The 24524-nt window shown below is 34.4% G+C and overlaps 1 protein-coding gene across 1 annotated transcript in view; it reads left to right on the forward strand.

Annotated features, from left to right (window-relative positions):
- Positions 1 to 24524, forward strand: part of LOC123707630 (RYamide receptor-like) — a 48703-nt gene that overhangs the window by 15489 nt on the left and 8690 nt on the right. Inside the window, exons 2-6 of the mRNA XM_045657862.1 lie at positions 8760 to 8854; positions 12400 to 12602; positions 14169 to 14317; positions 22984 to 23105; positions 23777 to 23871. Of these exons, the coding sequence (XP_045513818.1) occupies positions 8760 to 8854; positions 12400 to 12602; positions 14169 to 14317; positions 22984 to 23105; positions 23777 to 23871 (664 nt within the window). The remainder of the gene's footprint in view (positions 1 to 8759; positions 8855 to 12399; positions 12603 to 14168; positions 14318 to 22983; positions 23106 to 23776; positions 23872 to 24524) is intronic.

Raw genomic sequence — 24524 nt, forward strand, 5'->3', positions numbered from 1 at the left:
ATGATGGAAAATCATAACAGTGAAAACTCAAGGAAACTTCAACGTTCCTCATTAAAGCCATCAACTGGAATCATTAAACCTAGCATCAAACGTGAACGACGTTTATAAAACAACAATAAGAATTTATATACCGTCCAAAATTAAAAATATAAGGCAGAATATTTTAAATTTTAGGTACCTACTTAAAGTTATCTGAAATTAAGTATATTACGTAATACTCGTAGTAGTTCTTAGACGATTATATAGAGAAACAATAAATTTAGTGATTTTTCTAAATAATTGTTTTTAGTTGCTGTTGCACTTTAAAATAAAGAACATTATATGAGAAAATATATTGATACAATATTACGCTTATAAGTAATTGTATATTACAATAGTAATCAGAACAACAACGGAAAACAAAATACACATTAGATAATAATACAGCAAGTACAATTATTTTTACAGTTACACATCACAAAAAGAAAGCAAGATAAAAGAATGCAAAGAAATAATAAATGCCAGTAATTTAACAAATAACACACAAATATATAATTTATTGTCACACATAAAGCACGCCAAACGACAACAACTGTGTTGGCGATTTGAAATTCGTCGCAGGGAGGTTATTAAATAGTTGGGCTCCCTCAAACGTCAGCATATTCTTTCCGTAATTTGCGCGATTTCTTTGTTATTAATACCGTTTCGCCCCCTATCATTTATGTAAAATAACTATGAGTCGTTATTCAAACCAAGCGTTAACTGACGTACCTAAAATCGAAAATTTTACCAAATAAAACATTTTACAAGAACTTTATGTCAGTGCAATGACGCTACTATCAGTTGCCACTGTTACTATATGTTATTGCCATATCTGGGTCTTAGAATATATATATATATATATATATATATATATATAATTTAGAACTTTCATATATCATACAAAAGTACCAATCCAAAATCACTTATAGGCAGATTTTGGTCAATATCAAAATGTATTCCGCAACCTGTACGTCATTAAATTTATAATTGTTTAGTCAAGCCACATTTCATATAACTGATTAAAATATGCGGTACAGAATGCAACAACAAAATGTCTAACATACAAAAACTAGAAAATAAATTAATAAAAGCACTATTTAGATTTAAAAAAAAAACTTGTATCTTTAAAAAAAACTCTCTCTCTAAATGTCGTAATTAAAAAAATCAATCACACCACTACAATCAATACTCGTCGAACGCGTTTGCTTATCTTGCCGTAGCGTCGTACAAATTATTTAAAGAAGTCTATTGATGGTGTGTAATTTTTAATCAATAACCATATAAAATTAGTAATATTAGCGCGTTTAACCAATTCAAAAGGTCTTTAGAGATACATATCAGAATGAGCCTAGTGGATAAAAATTATGATGGCTGATGACGACACATATCTCGTTATACATATAATATGTTTCTCAGGTTGAAAAAAAAAATTGTAATATAAAATAAAATAAAGTTCTTTGAAGATTATCTGTCACAAAGCTATAAATAAATGCCAAAATCAGTTCAAAACCGTTACTACTATATGGTCCAGGGTTTGATTTGCTTTAAAAATATTATTTCATCTGGTAGGCTTTATCTGCCTTAAAATGATGACATAGACGTTTCTGCCAAATTAGCTGCTCACAGTTTAATACTAAGTAAAGATTCTAAAATAATAAATACGTCGAAAAGTAATTGTTTCTTAAAAATTTGATGTAACTGAAGCGGAAAATTGTTCGTGTTCATTTCTTGTTTACGGGATCTTCCTAAGATCTTATGAAATATGAATTGCTTTGATCAAAAATTAATCAATAGACGAAATATCAACCTCTGCTCATTTAAAGAGGCTTCAATGATTTCGATATTTGAATATCTTATTGGGAATAGTCAAAGTCAAAAATAATTTATTTATATAGGTAACACAATGTACACTAATGAATGTCAAAAAAATAAATATACATTCAATGCTTCTAATTTTACATTTACTGGCACTTTTCAAATCAACTGCGTAGAACGGACGAGAAGAACTGGCAATAAACATATTATATTTTAATGCTCATGTTTTAAGCATACTGTTCTTGATATTATTCATAACTATAAATATTTAAACGATCCTAGTGCTTGGATATGAATTGCTCCAGTATAAAGAGGTAACGCGACGTACTTAATTCGAGAACTGGCAGTAAATTTAAAATTAGAAGCATTTATTATGTATTTCTCTTTCAACGTTCATAAGAATACACTGTGTTACCTATATGAATAAATGATTTTGAATTTTTGAATATTAGGGCGTAGAGAACTTTTAGCGTGTGACGGATTTCGGTTTAAAAGTGAAATATGGTTCTGACTTTGAACATTAAATCAATGAAAATCCTTACGAATTTCACCTGAAACTGTCCTGGTTACCTTAATAAATCTCCAAAATGGCCGTATTTTAAAGCGTGATTAAGAAGAGTTTTTTCGTTTGACAATTGTATATTATACTTGGATTGTTATGTGATATAATACTTTAATCCATTTAATTAATAATCCCAGTGTCCCAGGCATCGGATTTATTAATGGAGCCTGCGGTTTACCAGTTACATTACTGTGAATACCAATTTGTAGTAAATTTTTTGACACATGTCATCGATTTTTGGATTTGAGAGATGCCTTTCCTCATGATGCTTTCTTCGGTGAGTGCGCGAGCATTTGTTCGCATCTTGTATTTAATGATAGGAGATTCGGTAGTAAATGAACGAATTTTAGAGCTTACAAGGCGAACTCGTGCAAGGAAAATTTCCGCTACTCCATTTAATCTCCAAGCATTTTATTTTTGTACAAGAAAAACTTGAGGCATGCTCAAATGCATGCTTACTTTGGTTAGGTTACTTCACAAAAAAAAAATAAACAAGTTTAAAAAAAAATGTGTGCGTGGACAAGTGTACATACGTACGAAGTAAACTTCCTTATGACTTTATTTTTTTCAAAAAATGATCTATTGTATGCAACTGTACAGGAATTGGTTAATAAAGTTAAATTAGAAATAGTTTATAACAAAAGGCTTTTATTATCATAGACACGAATACAAATAATACATTTTTTTCATTGTACCTTATAATTACTAAGATTATTACAGAATTTCATTAATCGTAATAGAATTATAACTATCATTGTTATCATATATGTTTCTTATTAAGGCTTCGAATCGGATCTCTGGCGCGTAACCGAAAAAAGTGACGGTAAATTTTTCTATCAGTTTTAAAATTTTACGTATTTTTCACGCCAACTTTTAAATAATATTATTCCTTTTGGTTTCGAAACTTATAATGATTTTCTGAACTGACTGACTGACTGTTTGATCTTTCAAATTCTAAATAGTCGTGAAATTTGAAATTTGCTCCTAACAGCTGTCATTTAGAATAATTTCTCAAGTATTGTTTGTTAAATATTATACCAAAAATTAAATGTAAATTATGTATAAAGTTTTTATTTAAAAATATATTATTTATTACGTATGTGGTGTACTTTAATTATAATTATATTACATATTTTGAAATTAATCAAGTCAAATATCTGTTTACACGTCTCATAATAGCCAGTGGAACATTATTATCCTTAGGAGTGGACTTTGACTTACTTTGACTTAATGTCCTATAACCCCTAGGTGGGGCAGAGGGCGTCTACAGTGAGTCTCCATCGCGTTCGGTCTTGAGCCTCGTGTTTCACCTCGCTCCAAGTCTTTCCGGCTCTCTTTGCCTCGTCCGCAACTGTTCGGCGCCAGGTTTGTTTGGGACGGCCACGCTTCCGCTTTCCTTGCGGATTCCAATCAAGCGCCTGCTTGGGAATATGATTGAGATCCTTTCGGAGTGTATGGCCTATCCAATTCCATTTGCGTCGCTTGATCTGCTGGCTGATCGGGGTTTCTCGACAGCGCTCCCAAAGTTGCTCGTTAGAGATCTTTTCAGGCCAGTAGATGTTCAGAATACGGCGAAGACAGCGGTTAACGAAGACTTGGAGTCGGTGCGAGATGTGTTTGGTGACCTTCCACGTTTCACACCCATAGAGCAGCACAGATTTGACGTTGGATCCGAATATTTTAACGAAAATTCGACGCGTCAACATCCGTGACTGCCATATAGGCCGAAGTTGTGCAAAGGTTGCTCTGGCCTTGGCAATGCGCGAAGTGATGTCCTCTTCTGTACCTCCAGTTTCAGACACGACGCTTCCGAGGTAAACAAATTATTGAACGCTTTCTATGTCCTCTGCACCCACCCGCATTGGGGTGCGATTCTCAACTCCAACACGCATTTCTTTCGTTTTCCGGGTGTTGATTTTGAGTCCCGCAAATCCCGCCTCGCGTTCCAGGTCGTCCAACTTAGATTGCATGTCGCGGTGCGTGTGACTCAGCAGACAGAGGTCATCGGCGTAATCCAAATCTTCTAAGATGTTGGTTAATCCCCACTCTATTCCGCGACGCTGGTTCTGATGTATGCGATCCATAATCCCGTCGAGAACAACCAGGAAAAGTAGTGGCGATAGTAAGCAGCCTTGCCGGACGCCTGCGTGCACTTGAATATCGTCTGAGACGAGACCATCGTGAATCACTCTACAAGAATAGTTCCTATAGCTGGCCTTAACTAGGTTAATTATCTTTGGCGGGACACCAATGTTAGAGAGTCGCGACCATATGCTGCTCCATCTCAACGTATCGAAAGCTTTTTCGAAGTCAACAAAGGTAAGATAAATCTCTCTCTGCCATTCTGATGCCTGTTCGAGAATGATACGAAGAGTGTTAATTTGGTCGGTACACGAGCGGTCAGGCCGGAAGCCAGCTTGTTCTATGCGAAGGAGAGGCTCGATGGCTGCAGACAACCTGTCCAAGATAATTCTGCAGAAAACCTTGGAAGGGGCCGAGAGCAAGGTGATACCTCTCCAATTGCTGCATTGGCTTAGATCACCTTTTTTGGGCACAGTAATAAGAAGGCCCCTATTCCAGTCCTCCGGAAGCTTCTCGCTGGCCCAGATTTTCCCAATCAAAGGTGTCAGCGTGTCGACGGTAGTAGCCAAGTCCACTTTTAACATTTCTGCGGCTATTAAATCAAGCCCTGGTGCTTTACCAGTCTTAAGACCCATGACCGCTCTCTCCACTTCATCACGTGTAGGTGGTTCGATATCGATGTCTAGTGGCCTAGGTGGTGGAAATGTGTCTTGCATGCCTCCATGCGTAGCTGTGGGATGAAAGGTTTCCTCGAAGTGTTCACGCCAGCGTCGTAGTTGCCCTTCTGCTGTTACGATAAGTTGACTGTCTTTTGATTTTAGAGGCTTTTTATGCTGACTTATCTTTCCTGCCAAGATTTTAGTCGTTTTATACAGTTCTCCCATGTTGCCGGTGTTAGCGGCAATTTGAGCGTGGTCAGCAATACCGTCAACCCACAACCTTCTGTCCTTTCGCGAGCTGCGATAGATTTTCTTACGAATCTCCCGATACTGCTGTCTGAGGTCGGCTTGTAGTAGTTCGTCGTTGGTTCCTAGCAGTTTTAGGTGGAGTTCCCTACGGCCGTTTATCAGCTGCCAAGTAGGTTGTGACATCCAATCCACGCGCGAATGCTAATGACCTAAGACAGAAGATCTGGTCTCTGTGTAGGCCACTTTGATGCGTTTCCACTCTCCGTCTATTGAGCCATCGTCGGCGTGAAGTCCGGTGAAGCGGTTACGAAGTTCAAGCCTGAACCTGTTCAAAATTTCAGGATCTCGCAGTTTAGTGACGTCAAACCTTCTTCCAGCTCTACCTGGGGCACCAGCTAGTCGCGAAACTGCAATCTTGAGTCGCATTTCGGCTACAACCAGATGGTGGTCGCTGTCAATATCAGCGCCTCTTCGGTTTCGGACATCGAGGAGTGACAAGCGCCACTTCGAACTGATCGCAAGGTGGTCAATTTGGTTTTTCGTGGAGCCATCAGGGGAGTTCCATGTGTACTTATGTACATCTCTATGAATAAAAATCATGTCATGGTCAGGTCATGGTGTTGGCAAAACTCTATAAACCGTTCACCATTCTCGTTCCGTACTCCGAGTCCATGTTTGCCCATGTTGCGCTCACAGTTACTGTTTTCGCTTCCCACTTTTGCGTTAAGGTCTCCCATGACGATCACAATATCTTGTTTTATAATACCTTTAAGTGTGGCATTTAGAGCGTTGTAAAAGTCATCCTTGATGTCCTCCGCAGACGTGTTGGTGGGAGCGTAACACTGCACAATGGAGATCTTCCGTGCTTTTGAGTTGAAGCGGGCCCAAATGATTCGGTCTGAGATCGGTTTCCAGTCCAAAAGACTTTTCTTTGCGGAGTTAGAGAGGTCAAGGTCAAGTTCAAGGTCGTCATCCTCATTTTCCTTCCCGGAGTATAGAAGCCTTTGGACGTTCTCAGTTCGCCAAAACCATTTCTACGCACTTCACTTAAACCAAGTATTTGTAGATTATATCTTATCATTTCTGCTTCTGCTTGTGCTAGTCGAGTGTCGTTACTTAGCGTTTTTATATTCCAAAAAGCAATTCGTGTCCGTGATTTAATGCCAAAGGTCGTCGGTAAAAGATCGGTCCGGTTTCTCACTGTTTCGGTTTCTTGAATCGTTGGTTTTTCAGGCAAGCAGGAGATTAACCCACTGTGCCCTAGTCTGATAGTGGGGCTGCCACTTTAGAGCATCCAGACATGCTCGGTTTTATACGGGTTACCTCCCTACTGAGTGGATTCTGTTATAAGGCGCAGAATATTCGCCTTTTGCCCTGCATCCTCAGCTCATCTGCAGCTCTAGGTAGTGGGCACGCGTGAGCGTGGCTGCAGTAGGTCCCAGGGTGGACGACTAGGACGTGGATGACTCGGACTGCTCGGGGTTATGCTTATACTAGTGTTCCACTACGTAACGTACGTACAGCAGAAGGTTTTTTTTGGCTTTTTCTAGGCAATGCTGACCTCACCCCATCAGCGATTCCCACCAACACCAACCTCAACTTCCCACCCCAAAGAGAGTGGACTGATTTGTTCTTAATTCAAAGTATCTTTGTGTTGTAAAATGAAGACATTTCCTAAGTATTCAATCCAAAAGAACGTATATAACACTACAGTCTGCAGTCTAGCTTTCAATCTAGTCTTTGAAATGACTGGTTATTTGAATATAGAAGCTTACGAAACTTTACGGACGAAAGATAAAGAAATAGAGCACTTGTCTTTGATGATATTAGTTCGGAAATTCCCCCATGTAAGGCAATGTTTAACATACAAAACTTGAGGCATAAACAATAACTCAAGGATGTCACCTTTCAAATTCGTGTAATGATCATATCTAGTTCTAAGCACAGCTGCAAGCTTCTGATTAAATTTTGAGAATGTAGCACACGGTTTTGTCTTATTTTATTATATTTTGGCAATGTATAATGTTATAATAAAGACTTAATTACGTTAGACTAATTAAGTTTTTCCTGCAATGCTTGAGTTATTTAAATATTAAGGCTGGCATTCTGTATTTTTTCTTAATATCACATGCTGTCTGGTATAAATTAATTATTCCCAATTAAAGTTAATCAGTTCTTAATGTAATTTTAATTTCTATAATGGCTCAATTTAATGAGAAATAATAAAATTATGTTTAATTTTTTGCGCCTACTTTCAAATTTAAATGTCCAAAGCAATTGAGCAATTTCATTTACTCACCGCTTGGAAAGTCTATTGCGTATAAGTTGGATGTGATTCCTGTAAAAATGATGTTAAATTTTATGAAATAGACGCAGAAACGTCAATCACACACGGCAACTACACGGGTCATTTCCAATTCCTCGTCGTGATTATTGTTTTAGGTTGAAATACATACATAAAGCCTTAACAAAGCTCACGGCTAATAAGTTTATTATTTCGTAAGAAAACGGGAATGAGAATGTAAATTTAAAGACAACACGATTGTACGCATCGTTTGATTCTGATTGGTCAACAGCATTTATAGTCCACGTTGACACGCGATATTTCTTGTTGTTACGTCCGTTTGACCATTTACAATTGAACGCAATGTTGTCTCTGGAACCGGGCGACCTTTTGTCCTGTCATTTCTTTGACATTTAGATAAAGCATTTTATTAGGGTAAACTTAGGAATATTTTTCAAGTGCCTTTTTTGAACAAAAATATTTTAATAAGAAACAAAGTATGTGGATTAGTTCACATTAAAAGAAAATATATTCTAATTATTATTATTTCTTTAATATGATATATTTTGTTCCACAACTGAGCGTTCTTTAAGACAATTTCTGCCGCGTACCACCACTATGTGGAACAAGCTGCCCACTGAAGTATTTCCGTACCAATTCGTCTTAGGGTTAGAAAATAGCATACCAATTCTCAATAGGCCGGCAACGAACTCGCGAGAATTCGCATTGAGAGTGTACATGGGCGGCGGTATCACTTACTATCAAATGAGCTTCTTGTCTTCTTTTAAGTCACTACAGAATCTTCAAAATAATGATAGGCACAGTTATGGACCACTGCCTCCTTTACAAACATATCTTTGTCCTTGGCGTGACAGGCAGTCTTTTGTGCAGAGGCTGTTTCAGCGCAGAGGAATCAGTCAACCGCATAGCCCAGAAAACTTCTGTGCTGGAAGGAGCTAGGCTGACTTAATCAGCCGGGACTTAACGCACAACGCACCAAATGCGCTTCTTCATGCGGAAACTGACTCCACATTACCCACCAGTCCAGACCTTTTGTCGCAATTCAATGTTTATATGTTTGTTTCAGTACGCCTGGCTCAGCTCAAGATGACGACGCGGACTGGGCTCATAACGTTTCATTAGAAGAATATTTAAGTCATAATTCCTCACAAGATGTTTTTGGTAAGTAAATATAAATCTGATTTTGCCTTTCAACTGCAAATATATTGAAAGCTTTTGTTTTATATTTACAAAATATATCAATATAAACCACATAGTAATAAAAACCGCATAGTGACTGGTGATACAATATGATACTATGGGTGTTACGTATTTGTTGCCATGGTTACGTTAATTCCATATAAAATAGTTATCAATAAAATAGGCGTTTATGGTAGTTAATGTTAGCTATGTAAAACTTAAATAATGGAGCCTAGTTATTCACAAACATTCTAATTTTGATAGAAAATACAGTCATATCAAACTCATTTGCTATTTGAAGTAAAACAGTTACTAAGATTTTGTATATTATGTTTCCTTTAGAATGGTTATCGTAATAATAATTCAGTGGCGCTAATGGGCCGAAATGGGTCTTGGCATTAAGATTTTAGACGTCTATTCGACCAAAATATCAGACACAGTCAAGTCTGACACATGTTTTAAATATTTGGATTTGAGATATGCCGCTTTCTTTACGATTTTTGCCTTCACCGTAGGTACCGTACATTTTATTAACCCATAGTCGTGATTCGAATGAACGTCCTCTCGTTTGAGGCACGCTAAGCCACTAGTCTAACACTGCTCTAATTTGCATGAATTTGTGTCGTAAACGGCTTGAATATCGACTTAGTACTATATAATTCAATTAAACTATGTATACTAATATTATCAATAGAATGCTTAGATAGAACGTAAGGGCTCATATACACAAGCGGCACGACGACACGTCATCGGCTGCAGCCAAAGCGTTAATGGCTGCCGTCGTCTAATGCAGTTGCTCTGCCGTCGGCATCGTGAAGCTCGTGTGCGCCCTAAATCAAAATAATTATCTCCAAAAATGAAAAATATGAATCGTAATGCCAGATACTATTTTAATTCATAACGCTCCCATTCATAATATGTTTTGTATAATTTTGTAATGGTTTTGTATAAAATAAACTTATATTATTTTATACAAAACCATGCTTTAATCAACTGACAATATGCCTGAAAATTAGAACGAAGAATGAAATTCAATGAAATATAATGAGTTTTCGACGACTATTCTTAGTTATAATTGGAGATCTTTAAAACAAAGGCAAGCTGTGAATCCGTGTGCCGTATTTCAATAGGAAAATGTTTCGACGTTTCGAATACTTGGCGAGTCTGCGTTAGCAATTAAATGAATTAAAATGGTGCTAATGTACAGTTGTAATCTTGTGAACCTGGCTTTCATACGACCTTTAATAAAGTTAAAGATAATTAGGATAAAATTAAAATATATAAAGTATAAAATGGATCGAATCTTCGGTTTTGACAATGTGTTGATATTTTCTTCACGTTATTGCGTCCTGAAACTTTTACTAAAATGTTTTAATGAATTGTTTGAATTGCTCCCCGTTCCCTAATTCCGTCGCCACCGTCACAGCTGGATATTTTCTACAGTTCGCTGCCGATCTAGAAGACTTTATGATGTAGAGAAATGCGTACCAGCTAACGCCTTAACAACCAACCACCTTAAGCTATTGTTGCTGACACCCAGTATATATATTAACACTTATTTAAGTTTTATAAAAAAACTTAATTCTAATACATAAATAGAACTTAATCTAATACAGCACTTGACCTGTTTTGTGTAATCAGCCACATTTAGTATAAGAACATTATAAATTTAAGCGAGGGTAACCCATTATTAACCCGCGTGAAAGTTTTAAAACTACCCCCGCGATTTAATGTAGCAGAAATGTTCTAAATTTGAATCGATTTAGTAAAGTTCCAATGAGAATTTTTTATTTGGAAAGTAAATACATTGAATATTAAGCAGCTTAAAGTTCTTGTAAAGATTCGCTAAGTCGTTAAACTTTTTCTTTTATCCTTATCCAATAGAACTCGAACAATACAGTTCTAACTTCCACTGAATTTGTCTAAAAAGGATTATATTAATCAGCCAATTATGGAAGCACTTAGATGACTGATTAAATGTGTTTTAGAGAGTTGTGTAACAAATGTATTTTTAAATTTTTATTTTGCTTTTTATTTTAAATTGATATAAATATATCAATTTACATAAATATGTAGAGACCTACAACCTTCTTAGTTCAGGGCCTCCAAGTTCTGTAACTGTTTCATGATCATTTGTCAATCTTATAGGCAAGTAGGTGATAAGCCTCCCGTGCCTGACACAAGTAATAATACTGATGACGTGCTGACTATATTCTGAAGTGATTTAATGAAAAATATTACTAGATCACCAGATGTTAGTTGAAAACTGTTATGATTTATTTGTAATAAATTCAAATTCAAAATCATTTATTCATATAAGTAACGTCTCAGGTGTTTTGTTGAGTAAACTTTGTGAAGGGAAGTAGGAAATTACTTCGTTTATTTGATATTCTGTGGTCTTTTACATAGACACGAATAACAAATAATCGAGGTTCAAAATTTGCTTGGATTTTTTTATAAATCACAAATCTTAAAGAGTGAGCGGAAAGCGTCGTGGGATTTGAGGTCGCAGCTGAGCTAAATTAGGCTTTTTTGTTACGTTGACAACACTGGTACGTCATAATAGTTCGACATGAATCTTGATGCTTTATTTTAACAAACAATAAATATATAATTTTTGTTATTATAAATATATAAAATAAGAATTATTCTGTTCAGAACATCTGTACTCTTTCGCGCAGACTAATAATTAATATTTATCTATTTAAAAGTACTAAAACAACATGCAAAAAAGAAATATTACATTACGAACATTACATGAATTCTCTTAGGACACAGAAATTATAATAATTGAAATTCATATAGGTCTACACAATGTACACTTATGAACGTCAAAAAAAGAAATGTATATGAAATGAATTTTACATTTCTCATTACAGTTCTCAAACCAAAAGCGTAGAACGGAAGAGAAGAACTGGCAATACACTCTCTGCCACTCTTTTTAATCGCCAAGGTTTTGTGTTCACACATCCACATCGTTTGTAAGGAGCTGCGATTATTACACCATGTTCCACATGACATTATAAGATTTTAATAATAATAAAATGAAGTAAATACAAAGATTTGTCCTCTATCAGCAGGAGGCATACTGAAATAGGAGCAAGCACTTACATCCTTGCGAGAATAACACGCAAATACGTATATCACATACAAATACTACAGAGTTTAATTAATAGGTGATATATAATAAGATATAAAACAGATAATTATTATAAATAATAACTGGTTCAAAAATCTTTGTTTTTTAATGCTTGTTCTTGCTTCACACGCCTGCAAATTATTTTCTCTAATATAATGTTTAAAGAGTTTTATTTCTCATTACAAAATTATATTTTATTTATATGAGAAACATTATGTATATACGAGCGAGATACACGTCCAAATTTCAGTCTAGTAGATTCACTCTGACATGTATTGTTAATGTCCTTTTGAATTTGTTGTAATGTTAAGTTTAAGCTGCTGCTTTGATATAAGATAAGCAAGTACATTAAAATAAAATACTTCAACGTTTTATTTGTTTGTTTCAGACACCTTGTACGATGTTCCCACGGGATTGATAGTATTATTATCGTTCCTGTACGGCTCCATATCTGTATTGGCTGTGATAGGGAACTTTCTGGTGATGTGGGTTGTCGCAACATCGCGTCGAATGCAAAGTGTAACTAACTGTTACATTGCTAATTTGGCGCTGGCTGATATAGTTATAGGATTATTTGCAATACCATTCCAAGTGAGTGTATTATTATTATTTTTTCATATATATTTCATATTATTTATATTTATATCATAACTAATTCCCCGACTATGTTGTCGTCGGAGGTATGAAATAATTGATGTATATGTACAACTTAAGTAAATGGTATTGGTAACCCGAATGATTAAACAAAGGTGAAGACCTATTTCGTATAACATCTTTTTGTACAACATTTACAGCGACATCCCGAAAGATGCCCCTTAAATAATGTTCAACGTTAGGTAACGTTGAACATTATTTCTTTCAAGTTCGTATATGTTACTTTTGTCGAACAAACATCTATGGATTAAACAAAATGAAACGATTTATGTTAATCTTATATGTGATTAATTTTATAAGAGCTTTTAATTAACCCAATTAAAAGTTTGAGAGAAAAGAGATAAATCTATTAATCGGATCACAAAACCGTTTCTATAGGCAATTCGATGCAAATCTAGATTTTATATCTAAACGCTTAAACTCGAAAAAAAAATTGCCCTACAACCTACAACTTTTTAGGTCTGGGCCGCAGATTTCTGTGTATATTTCTCAATCATTTGTTAATCTAATAGTCAAATAGGTGATCAGCCTTCTGTGCCTGACGCACGTCGTTGACTTTTTGGGTCTAAGCCAAGCCGGTTTTCTCACGATGTTTTCCTTCACCGTTCGAGCGAATGTTAAATGCGCACATAGAAAGAAAGTCCATTGGTGCACAACTGGGGCTCAAACCTACAACGTTAGGAATGAGAATCGCATGCTGAAGATAGTAGGCCAACACTGCTCGTGCACAGCCGGGACCTACCTACGACATCAGGCATGAGCATCGCGTGCTGAACCCACTAGGCTAACACTGTTATTGCTGCTTATACACAAAAATCTATCAAAATCTTAGAATTATAAAGCTCTAGATTTCTTGAAGCTAAAAATTATTTTAAGATCGCTTAAGAATTTAATGATATACTTGACTTGCAAATCAAGTCCCATCAAAATATGATGCACTGAATTGCATTATCTACATGCTTTCGAGCGCTCAAGCCTTCTCGTGAGATTTCTGTTTCATTTGTTGTTTGGCTGAAAGCCATCCACGTTTTGTGGTGGAAGTCTAACCTATGGAATACGAAAAAATTGTTTAAAAGAACACACATATCAACGACCGGCAACGCATGTGTCAATGGGCTGTGATAATTTATGGTCGTCCCGGAGGCTCGTTTAAACCTATAAACCCCCCTCGCCCTTTCCTATAATTTATTTTTATTTATAAGCGTTTATTTCATTGGTCTATTTTCGTAGCAGCATTCTGTAGCAACAAATTACTACAAAGACGTCATACTATGATACACGTTATCAAAGTTATTCCGTCCGCTTATATCGAACTTTTTGACCTTAGAGACTGCGGCCCTCAGGTAAAACTGATCGATGATCCTTCCTTTAGGTGGGAGGAGGAACAGCACCTTCTCTTCTTCACACTTTCTGTCCCCAAAAGTATACGTATAGCAAATAATTGCTTAATTACTTAAAAAGTTTCAGCGAGATATATATATATATTTTTTTTCTTTCTTTCAGTTTCAAGCGGCTCTCCTACAACGATGGCTCCTACCTCATTTCATGTGTGCATTTTGTCCATTTGTGCAAGCTCTGAGTGTAAATGTCAGTGTGTTTACATTAACCGCGATTGCCGTAGACAGACACCGTGCTATCATAACACCTCTCAGGTAAATATTTTAAGTCAATCTTGAGTATTTTTTGTAATTATGAACTGGAAATGCATTTTAATTTGATCGAAGAAGCGAATATTATATTGCCAACTGAGTATGCGCAGACACGCAAGTAGGTCTACTGTCTGTGCTATAACGATATACTTTATAATTTGTTGAGATGACCACGTGTACCAACACCGCAATCATCAAGGATACTTATAAAAATGGTGATTATGTATTCCCCTGTCACTACCGGAATTTGAACTCGTGATGACAGATGATCTACAACCCAACATTAAACTAAGGAAACAGTTAACATTATCTATCTATAATGATTATTAAGTGCACACAAATCTATTTTATTAAAACAACCTCAAACATGGTAAGGTTATTTTCATTTATAAAGCCTGTATATTTTATCTAAGTCATTTTATGATAAAATATAAGGGACAAAGTTTACTTGAAGTAATTGAATATGTCTGTGAATCAGCTCGTTAGTGTTCAGGCCATCTGATGTTACTGAGAAGATGATAATATTTGATAATTTAGTTGTGAAAAGGGATAATATTTTATTAATTCGTTAGAGGAATTTACACTTATTTTGATGTAATGCAAATCCAGTATAAACACACCTTACGCACTGTTGGAGATACTTCTGAGACCTAATACGTAGTTATACATTTCATTCATCACTCACTCACTTGCATCTGTACACTTACTCATTCGTCAAAAATCAAAAGCAACAAGAAATAAAATAAAAGATGTAATTAAACTATATATATATATATATATATATATAAGCTCGAAACTTTAGGCCCCGCCTTCCATATAGAAAGAGGGGTATGACAAGGGGACCGATTATCACCCACTTTTTTCATACTCGAAAACACCATGCAAAAGTTAGATGGAAGTAAAACAGGACTCTGTATGAAAGGCACCTTTCAAGTCACCTGAGGTTCGCTGACGACCTGATGACGCTGACGAATTGCAATGAGATTGCATCTCATTCATGATAAAATCTCTACAACAAGCAAGTGCGGAAGTTGGATTGAAGATGAATCGAATCGAATGAACGAAGACTAAAATAATGACTAACACACTAATACGAAATATAAATGGTAAGTTAATTAGAATATGTATAAAATTATACCTACCTGGGAAAAAAATAAGTTTCGAGTAAAACAGTAACATTATAGAAATAGAGAAAAGGGTCCAACAAACCTGGAATAAATTTGGAGCCTAAAAGAAATATTTAAGAGTAACTAACCAATAGCTCTCAAAGATAAAGTTATGAACTCGTATCTATATCCCAGCTTAACTTTTGGAAGCCAGACTTGGAAATTCTCTACACAAGCTGTGAATAAAATCAATGTATATCAAAGAAGTTTGGAGCGAAGCGAATTAAACATAAAGAAAATGGACAAAATAAGACACACAAAGATAAGAGCCGTCACTTAAGTTACAAACGCTTTAACTTTTGCTCAAAAACTGAAATGGCATTGGGCTGGCCATGCAGCGAGAATGTCTAGCAGAAAGTAGACCAAACGAGTTACCCAATGGAAAGGAAAGGCAAGACGCGTAAGGGGAGACCCTTAGACCTCTGGGAAGATGACCTGAAAAGATCAGCGGGCATAAGCTGGCACTCCATTAAACAAGACCGACAAAAATGGGCATCTTTGGAGGAGTCCTTTACCCAACCCTTTACCCTATACTCCGGGGCTCCTGTTAATACATAAGTAAATAATGTATATATATATTACTAAGATAATCTAAGCTAACATACTAACAAAAATCAATATTTTTGTTTACTGTAATATAGCAACTACCAACTATTGTAAAACAGGAAATAAAAAGGCTTATATGTTTTAAGATATGTTAAATAACTTTTAGTTATGGAAGAGCTGGGAACTCTGACACAGGTATTTTAAAACAAAAACGGATTCCCAAATCATACATATTGTAATACATATATACTTATAACGAATTAACACATGTTTATTTTATTTTTATAATAGAATTGAAATTTTTAAATATTTTCCGTTAAACTTAATACTGATTTTAGGTTTCATTAGTTGAATGGCAATTAAAAAAACGTTGCGAATATAACGTTTTAAAGTAAAATAAATCTTTTGTGTATAAATTTAGAAATTTAACATATTCTAATCCGATGTCTTACAACGGTCCTCGGAGTAGTCTCAACAAATTTAATATAACGTCCGGAATGAAATATCCGCTACGAAAATAAACCTTAGGTACTCGGCTAAATCGGCAGAAGGTACAAAACGGCTCAAATATAAGAGTCTATCCAACTTGGACCCTGGGGTTCAAGTGTACAAGGGCTAATTAAATATTTCATTTGATACCTGGACACCGAATAAGTATCGTAATGCGAGGAAATTCTACCAGTATTCTTTTAGTTTTCTCTTCATCAATTTTTATTACTTTGTAGGTTAAGTTTATCGTATATACTGCATGTGTATGGAAATAAAATCAAAGTTTAATATACACATATCATAAGTCACTATACGTCAATAACAATCCGATTTCTTCTCATCGGATGGATTTAATAGGTACTGTCATAAACACTTTATGGAGATATTACCGACAATTTGATAGCCTCATGTTTATTAATTATGGCAATTCTGTCCAAAGACCTTTAGATGTAATTCTTTTCGAAGATTAATATAGACTTATACATGTTATAATAATAACTTTGTTGCATATACACGAGAGTTAATTCTCTTTCACAATAAACTTTAGAGAATAAATCACTTTGGGCTTTAGAGGTCACTTGTCACGTGACAAAGTGTGAGCTACTTCCATTCCCGCACAAATTCGTTTAGTTTTAGACGGTCACGCCTGTCGTATAATGATTTTGTTTTAATCCTGAACAAACATGCTTAAAGTATCATCTGTCAATGACAACTGACATCTGTAAAGTTAGTTAGCCAACTGCGGCCTGAAATCAATTTTCGAGTCTTAAGTGCGTATTATGTACTGCAAAGTACAGTGACTGCGCGTTTTTAAGTTAAATCAAGTCCGCACGAAAACAATTTCCCTTTCAATAGCTTTTCGTTGTTTTCTAGGTGACACGATACAATAAAAAATAGTACAAATATAGTGAAATATACAAGCCAAAATATTATTATTGGAAACTATCCTGTGACTGTCGTAGGTAAATCAGTTTATTTCTGACCAACGCTCGCTTGTGTTGAGCTCTACTGGCTGACGGCAAGGTTTCATAAATAAGGCGAGATTTAAAAGCTCCAACGAGATTAGAATGCAAACGTCAGTTGTGAAACGTTAAATCGCTTAGTGTCAGTGACTCTATCTCCCGCTGTATGAATATGAAATTCGATTAGTGTTTCCCGCGCTTTGAGCTATAGAAATATTAGAGACAAAAATTAAGAAAGACGAAACTAAAGTATCGTCTAGTCTTAAATGGACCATATTCTTTATGATAAAAAAAATGAATGGCGCTACAACCTTTTTAGGTCTGGGTCTCAGATTTCTGTATCTGTTTCATGATTACTTGTATATCGAATAGGCAAGTAAGTGATCAGCCTTCTGTGCCTGACACACGCCGTCGACTTTTTGGGTCTAAAGCAAGCCGGTTTCCTCACGATGTTTTCTTTCACCGTTCGAGCTAATGTTAAATGCGCACATAGAAAGAAAATTCATTGGTGCACAGCCGAGGATCGAACCTACGACCTCAGAGATGGGATTCGCAGGCTCAAACCACTAGACCAACACTGCTCCTAACTGCTTAATGATAACAACGAAGAAATTAACGGAAATTTTGCAAAAAATATAATTGAAAATTATTGATAAATTCTCAATGTTAGTGCTTTTGTACAAACTTGTCAGCGAGTTAGGTTAATGGAAAGGAAAAGAGGACATTTTCCATTTCTACATTTGTTTTTATCTTTTGCATCTTAATACACAATTTTGCCGTTGTAGAAAAAAGTAAAATATTAATTTCAAACATTATTATTTAGAACATACAAAAAACAAAGGGTCACCCAAATTGGTATTCTCAAATCTAATTCTGGCAGTTCTCGTATTTGTTTCGTTTTGTAGAATGTTTATATAATAATTACAAATTTTATAATATACTAATTATATTTCATAATATCAATAATTTAAATGTTTAAATGTAAGTGTTTACAACCGCCTATAGATACGCGGCAGCATGCGGGTATGTAAGTGCATTGTCAGCCTTGAATTTAGAGCTATGCTTTTCTCTTGAAGGTCTCCAACCCTTAACATTTAATTTAACAACAATATTTTTAAATATTATAAACAGAAGACACAAACTTTTGAGTTAAAACTCATTATTCAACAGTAAATCTGCACAGATTTTCGTTAAGTTATACCATATGTATACTGTGTTATCATTTCTCATCTTCATTATTATGTTATTTATAACACTACAGTTAGAACATATTTTAATACTTTGAATATAGTTCAGGCACGTAGATTAAGTTAAGTTTAAGATATCAAGTCCTAGACGGTTAAAATAAGGTCTTTATAACTCCAAAGACTTAAGTGGTATTTGGTATCAAAATAATTTCATATAGTTCAATATGATTTATAATACTATTAATTTGGTTGCCATGCTATTTAATATTCTTGGTGCATTTTAAGAATAAACATTACCAACCAATTCGACGTCGGTCTTTCAAAAGAAAAGCGTACTAACTCTTAAACGGCAACGCTCTTGCGAGAATCGCGAGTAGCGCAATTGCGGGCAACTCTGCCAAAAATAATACAAATACCAAAAGCATGCACAAAAAGTACTATTACAACGATACATAAAGAAAGTATAGTCGTAATAGTACTAGAAAGGAGACTTACAATTAATTGAAAACTACAAGCTAACCAGCCAAATACTTATATAAAATATTTTCAAAAATCATGCAGATTAGAATCACACAGAAAGTAGATGAATTACAACCAAGAGAACAAGCTGGATTTAAAAAACGTCATAACATTAGACCACATACATGTAATAAAACTACTTGTTGTTTAACGAATACAACCAACCATATTACATACATTTCGTAAACTACATTAAAGCATTTGACTCGATGAAATAGGAATATCTCTGAATTGCAATGAAAGAACAAGGAATAATATAAGTATATTATTTAAAAAAATAATACCGCGAAAGTAAAACAGTAAAGAGTAGCAGAATAATTCCAAATAAATAATGGCGTGAAACAAGGAGATCGTCTATCACCAAAACTATTTTCAGCAGTCTTGGAACAAATCTTCCGTAAATTAGTTCCGTAATTAGTTTAGGCACCTTAAAACATAATCTGGAAAATTACGACATAACTTAAATACTTATAAGTAAATATGTATTTTTTATATGCATAAAAAGTTGCCTGACTTACCGAAGCCAAACATGGTCAATAGCATAACGAATAGTTAAAAAACAATATACGTGATAGAGTTAGACTAACAAAAATAAGAAAAAGGACGATACTAGAAAATATAGAATACAGTGTGAAACAATTAAAATGGCCATGAGCAGGCCATACGATAAGAGATAATACAGGTAAATGGACGAAAGATATTGTAGAATGATACGCATGACTAAGCAAAAGAAACCGAAGAAGATCACCGAAGATGTGATGTGAATTTGAAAACTCAAAAAAGTAGCAGGCCCACTATGCTGAAGGAAAGCCCAGGATAGCCTACGTGGAAAAATGTGAAAAGACATACGTTGGAAGACAAGCAAAAACCGCGGAAGACTGAGTAGATTAACTATATCATTAAATATATGTAAATATTTAAATTCAAAAGATTAGTTTTTAGATGTAAGAACTTGGTTTGAAATAAAGGCTTTATTCATTCTTTCACAAGCGCGCTGCCTGCCTTTTATGAATTGTTACGCTCTTGAAAAAGCCTAAGTCGCATGGTTGGAAAATACTTCAGTGGGCAGCTGGTTGCACATAGTGGTGGTGCGTGGTGCAGAAATTGCCTTAAGAAACGCTCAGTTGTGGAACGACGGACGTATAGATGATACGCATGGTATTTTGTATTCGGCCTTGACGTCCGATGATGGAACTGAGCTGCAGATATTAGTCCAAATACTCTATTCTCAGAACACTGGCTGTCATTAGTAAAACTGACACACTGATATATAAATTCATAAATTAATATAATATAAATACTCTCATAATATTTGGCCGTTTAAGTTTTTCTTAAGCAATAGCGTCAGAATTTAATGGGTAGAATTGAGTTATGAAAATTACGTTTAACATCTTAGTGATAACAAACGCGTATTTATCCAGTAAACGTGGTCAACAAATATGTTAAATGTGTTAAATACTGTTTTTAAAAACTTAGTCTAAAGATAGGAACGTGTTTATGTTTGTTTTATGTAAAAAGTTCTTTTATAAGACCATGAAGGTTGTTGTTAAAATGCATTAAAAAGGAATTCAAGACAATATATCAGAGAATCTCATTAATATCCGGGTAGTAAATTAAAAGACTGTCTGTCAGTGCTAACGACCGCAGCGCACCGCCATTTAATAGTTATTTGAAGTCGAAGTACTCTGTAAAAACGGATTTATTTATTTATTTACACTTCGTTACATTACAATATTTAAAAAAATTGAACATAATTAAATCAAAAGGAGGGCAACTGGCCTTATCGCTTTCGAGCGATCTCTTCCAGGCAACCACTGTGAGAAAAAAATAAAAATGTATTAAATTACATAAGATAGGCAAGTAGTGCAAAAATACATGTAATACACATTTATTAAGACAAAACTAAACAGGAACAAAAAATTATTGACAAATGGCTTGATATAATTTTTGGATTTTGTAAATTTATACCTACGTTACTGATAAATAACGTAGCATTGTGTAACAATATTGGAAATCGGTTGTTTATTCGTTACAAAAATACAAATATTGGCTGAAACCAGCACAAGGGCTCAAAGTCTCTAAATTCAGAGTCAATATTTGGCGCGAACTATCACTCCCGGATGTCTAACAATACGTTAGTGACTTACTCACGTAGCCTTAGGTCTCCACTCTACCTTACTTAGTTATATTTTCGATTCTTACATTGTGTTTTGTATTTTCTATTTTGCCCTTTTGTTCCATGTTTTAATTTCTATTTTCTAACATAATTGATATATGTGTATAAAATTTGTGACGACATATTTTCTTCTATTTTATATATATGCCTCAGATTCGAAGCGATTTATATTTATTGAGTAATTACTATCGTCGTCCGACATTAAGATTTTATTTTAAAATAAATCAGTACGCACGTCCCGCGCCTGCGCGGGACGTGCGTACTGATTGACTGAGTCTGCGTACTGACTGATCAGAGTCTGAACTCAACTTGTTACTTTGCCACATTGACAATTTACAACCTGTAGCATGTGTATATGATATTGTGTGGTATTAAATAAACAAATGACATCATGTTATATATAAGTTTTAATTATTGCTGTTAAAAAAGGTAAACTAATTTAATACAAACTATCCAACCTGAAAAAACAAAATATTATGCACTTCACATAAAAAGATTTGACTAAGTGGAGTTAGTAGATTCGATTTATAATATACTCGTATATTATAAGTCGAATCGAAACGAAACGAAACGAAAAATATTTTTTATAAAGTTTGTTGAGTTGGCCACTAAACCCTTTATTTATGGGACTACCTGTGTACATTTATTGCGAAGTCCTCCGAGTGTAAAGAGGGTTTGCGTTTTTACAAATCCATTAACTCAAATATCCTTCATATAAATCCATCGTAGCAATATCGTGAGTGGCATAAATAAATGTATGATGTTTCTCTTTCCTTGGTATTTCCTTTCATTTAAAATTCAGGACATAAAAATGTTTCCTGTAGTTATTGTTACAATATAAATATCGCTCATGCATGGAACGGACACATTCATGTCTGTTTTGTTTATAATGTTAACAGTAATTGCCTTACAATCAACATATAGTAAGTAATTTTAAATTTTAAAACAATAAGCTTACTAGTATAATAATAAATTACTAGTATTTTGACTGTATTTTTCTTTTTTGTCACATTTATATATACCGTAGACATACTGTAGATATAACATTATTTATGATGTGGTTAACATCAATGAATAAATAAGGAATAATAAAGTCATATAGCAATAAATATATTAAAGCTATTCACTATGGAATTTTCTGTACGACCAAATTAATTCTGTTTTCAAACTCCAATTTAAATACCACAACACTTTTCACATGTTATTGTGAAATACAGCGACCGAATCGAATTAATTAATTTACAATACAATAAAAAACATCTACGAATTTTTAAAATGGAATATTCGTTAATTTTTTTATTCTTATATGGTCTCCGTCTACATAGTCTATGGTTTAATTTTTAAATTGGCTAGTACATATTTCAAATTACGAACACGAAATCACGAAAAATATAAAAACAATAGTTCACATTTTTCTTCTATTGCGTCGTCATTTCTCTCTTGTTTATTCCACCCTAATTACTGTACTGCAGTATCTCACTATACTGACATTTTACGTTTATTGAGTTACAAGTCACATACATTAATTTAAAGATACTTAAAACTTTAATAAAGAAAGAAAAAACAAATAAGTTACGAAACGTATGTACCTTATTACTATTATTATTAAGAATGTTTTGTTTAGTGCTCACACATCGAAGCGAGTGGCCAAAGTGATAATAGTACTAATATGGATTTTGGCCTTATCTCTCGCGGCACCAATGGCCATGTCCTGGGAGGTCGTCATGGAACAAGAGCAGGATCCAGGTAAAATAATACTTTTATTATTATGTTCCATTCATTACATTTAACAAAACATAACAAAATATAAGGCATGCAACGGGCTGCCTCATTTCTTAGAGCTAAAAAAAACTAAAAAAGAAATATTGTGATAAAATACAATAATATCATATTATTTATTTCGTAACCCTACAGCTAATATAAATTATATAAGAACAACAATTATACAAAAGATATAGCCAGAGATGTAAAACATAGGTACTATACACACGTTGAAACATTTATAAAAAGGAAAAACGAAATAAAAATTACATTGAAGCAATACCTAATTCGGCTGAGTTATGTGATGGTGTGAATGAAACAAAACATTTCAAATGAATATTATCATTTCATTAGTATGAAAGCTACATCTATGTTTCATTTATGCTAATTATGCAGCGCAGTGTTAATGGCTGTGCTTACAAATATTGTTGAATTCTAATATAAACGTGTATATATATAGACAAACAATGTTTAAATTAAAAATCACTTCGTCGCAAGAAGTGTAGTGTCTTTTCATATAATTATGTAAAATAGAAACGTATACACGAACGAAAATTGTTTGGTCGGGAATCAAAACAACCTTCAGAGTATACATGTGCGTTAGCCACAAATTGACACCAATGTGCGGTATTTTTAACTGACCTCTTTAATTGCAGTATCGAAAATGGTTTATAACAAGCCCTTCTGCACGGCAAGTGAATTCGGATCAAATTCTCTCGCGATTTATCGACTTTTGCTGTACATTTTTCAAGTAAGTTGAAGCTTATATTTTTTTATATATACATGTGTCTTCACTACGACATGGAACATTGCGATCTAGCCTAACTTAAGACTAATAAGTAATTTAAGTCTAACCTAATTTACTGAAAAGGATTGTTAGTAACAAGTTGAAGCTTATATAAAAAGATATTTAGATCAACATAAATTAAATTAATGGATTTACATATATAATATAGAATAATACTAATAATTTATTTATTTATACATGAGAAAAAATTACAAAACATAACATTACTGTCTGCAATCTAAATATCAAGACAGTTTACAAAAAAATGCATCACTAAAGGCTTTTATTTTCATTAAAAATGTAGACTAAATTTAACAGTGGCGCGTTTTGAATAATTGAGATTAGTCAGAACCTACAGCGACTGGGGGTGCGATTGTACGACATCAGACGTAATTGTGTGTTCTGGTGGATCATAACCTGACGTATTCCGGCAACGCACACGCGAGCACTCTGGCAATAACTATCCATGGGGGGCGTTATGACTTAACATTAGATGAAACTTTGGCCCTGTTTTAATAAAAAATATTAATGTCGGGTGTAACGCGTATTAAGACGAGAGACGCTGATCAATAAACATCAATCGAACACGGCGTCGTGTTTCCTTCATAAAAGTTTTC

This window comes from Pieris brassicae, chromosome 3 (assembly GCF_905147105.1).
Source record: "Pieris brassicae chromosome 3, ilPieBrab1.1, whole genome shotgun sequence".
NCBI lineage: Eukaryota > Metazoa > Arthropoda > Insecta > Lepidoptera > Pieridae > Pieris > Pieris brassicae.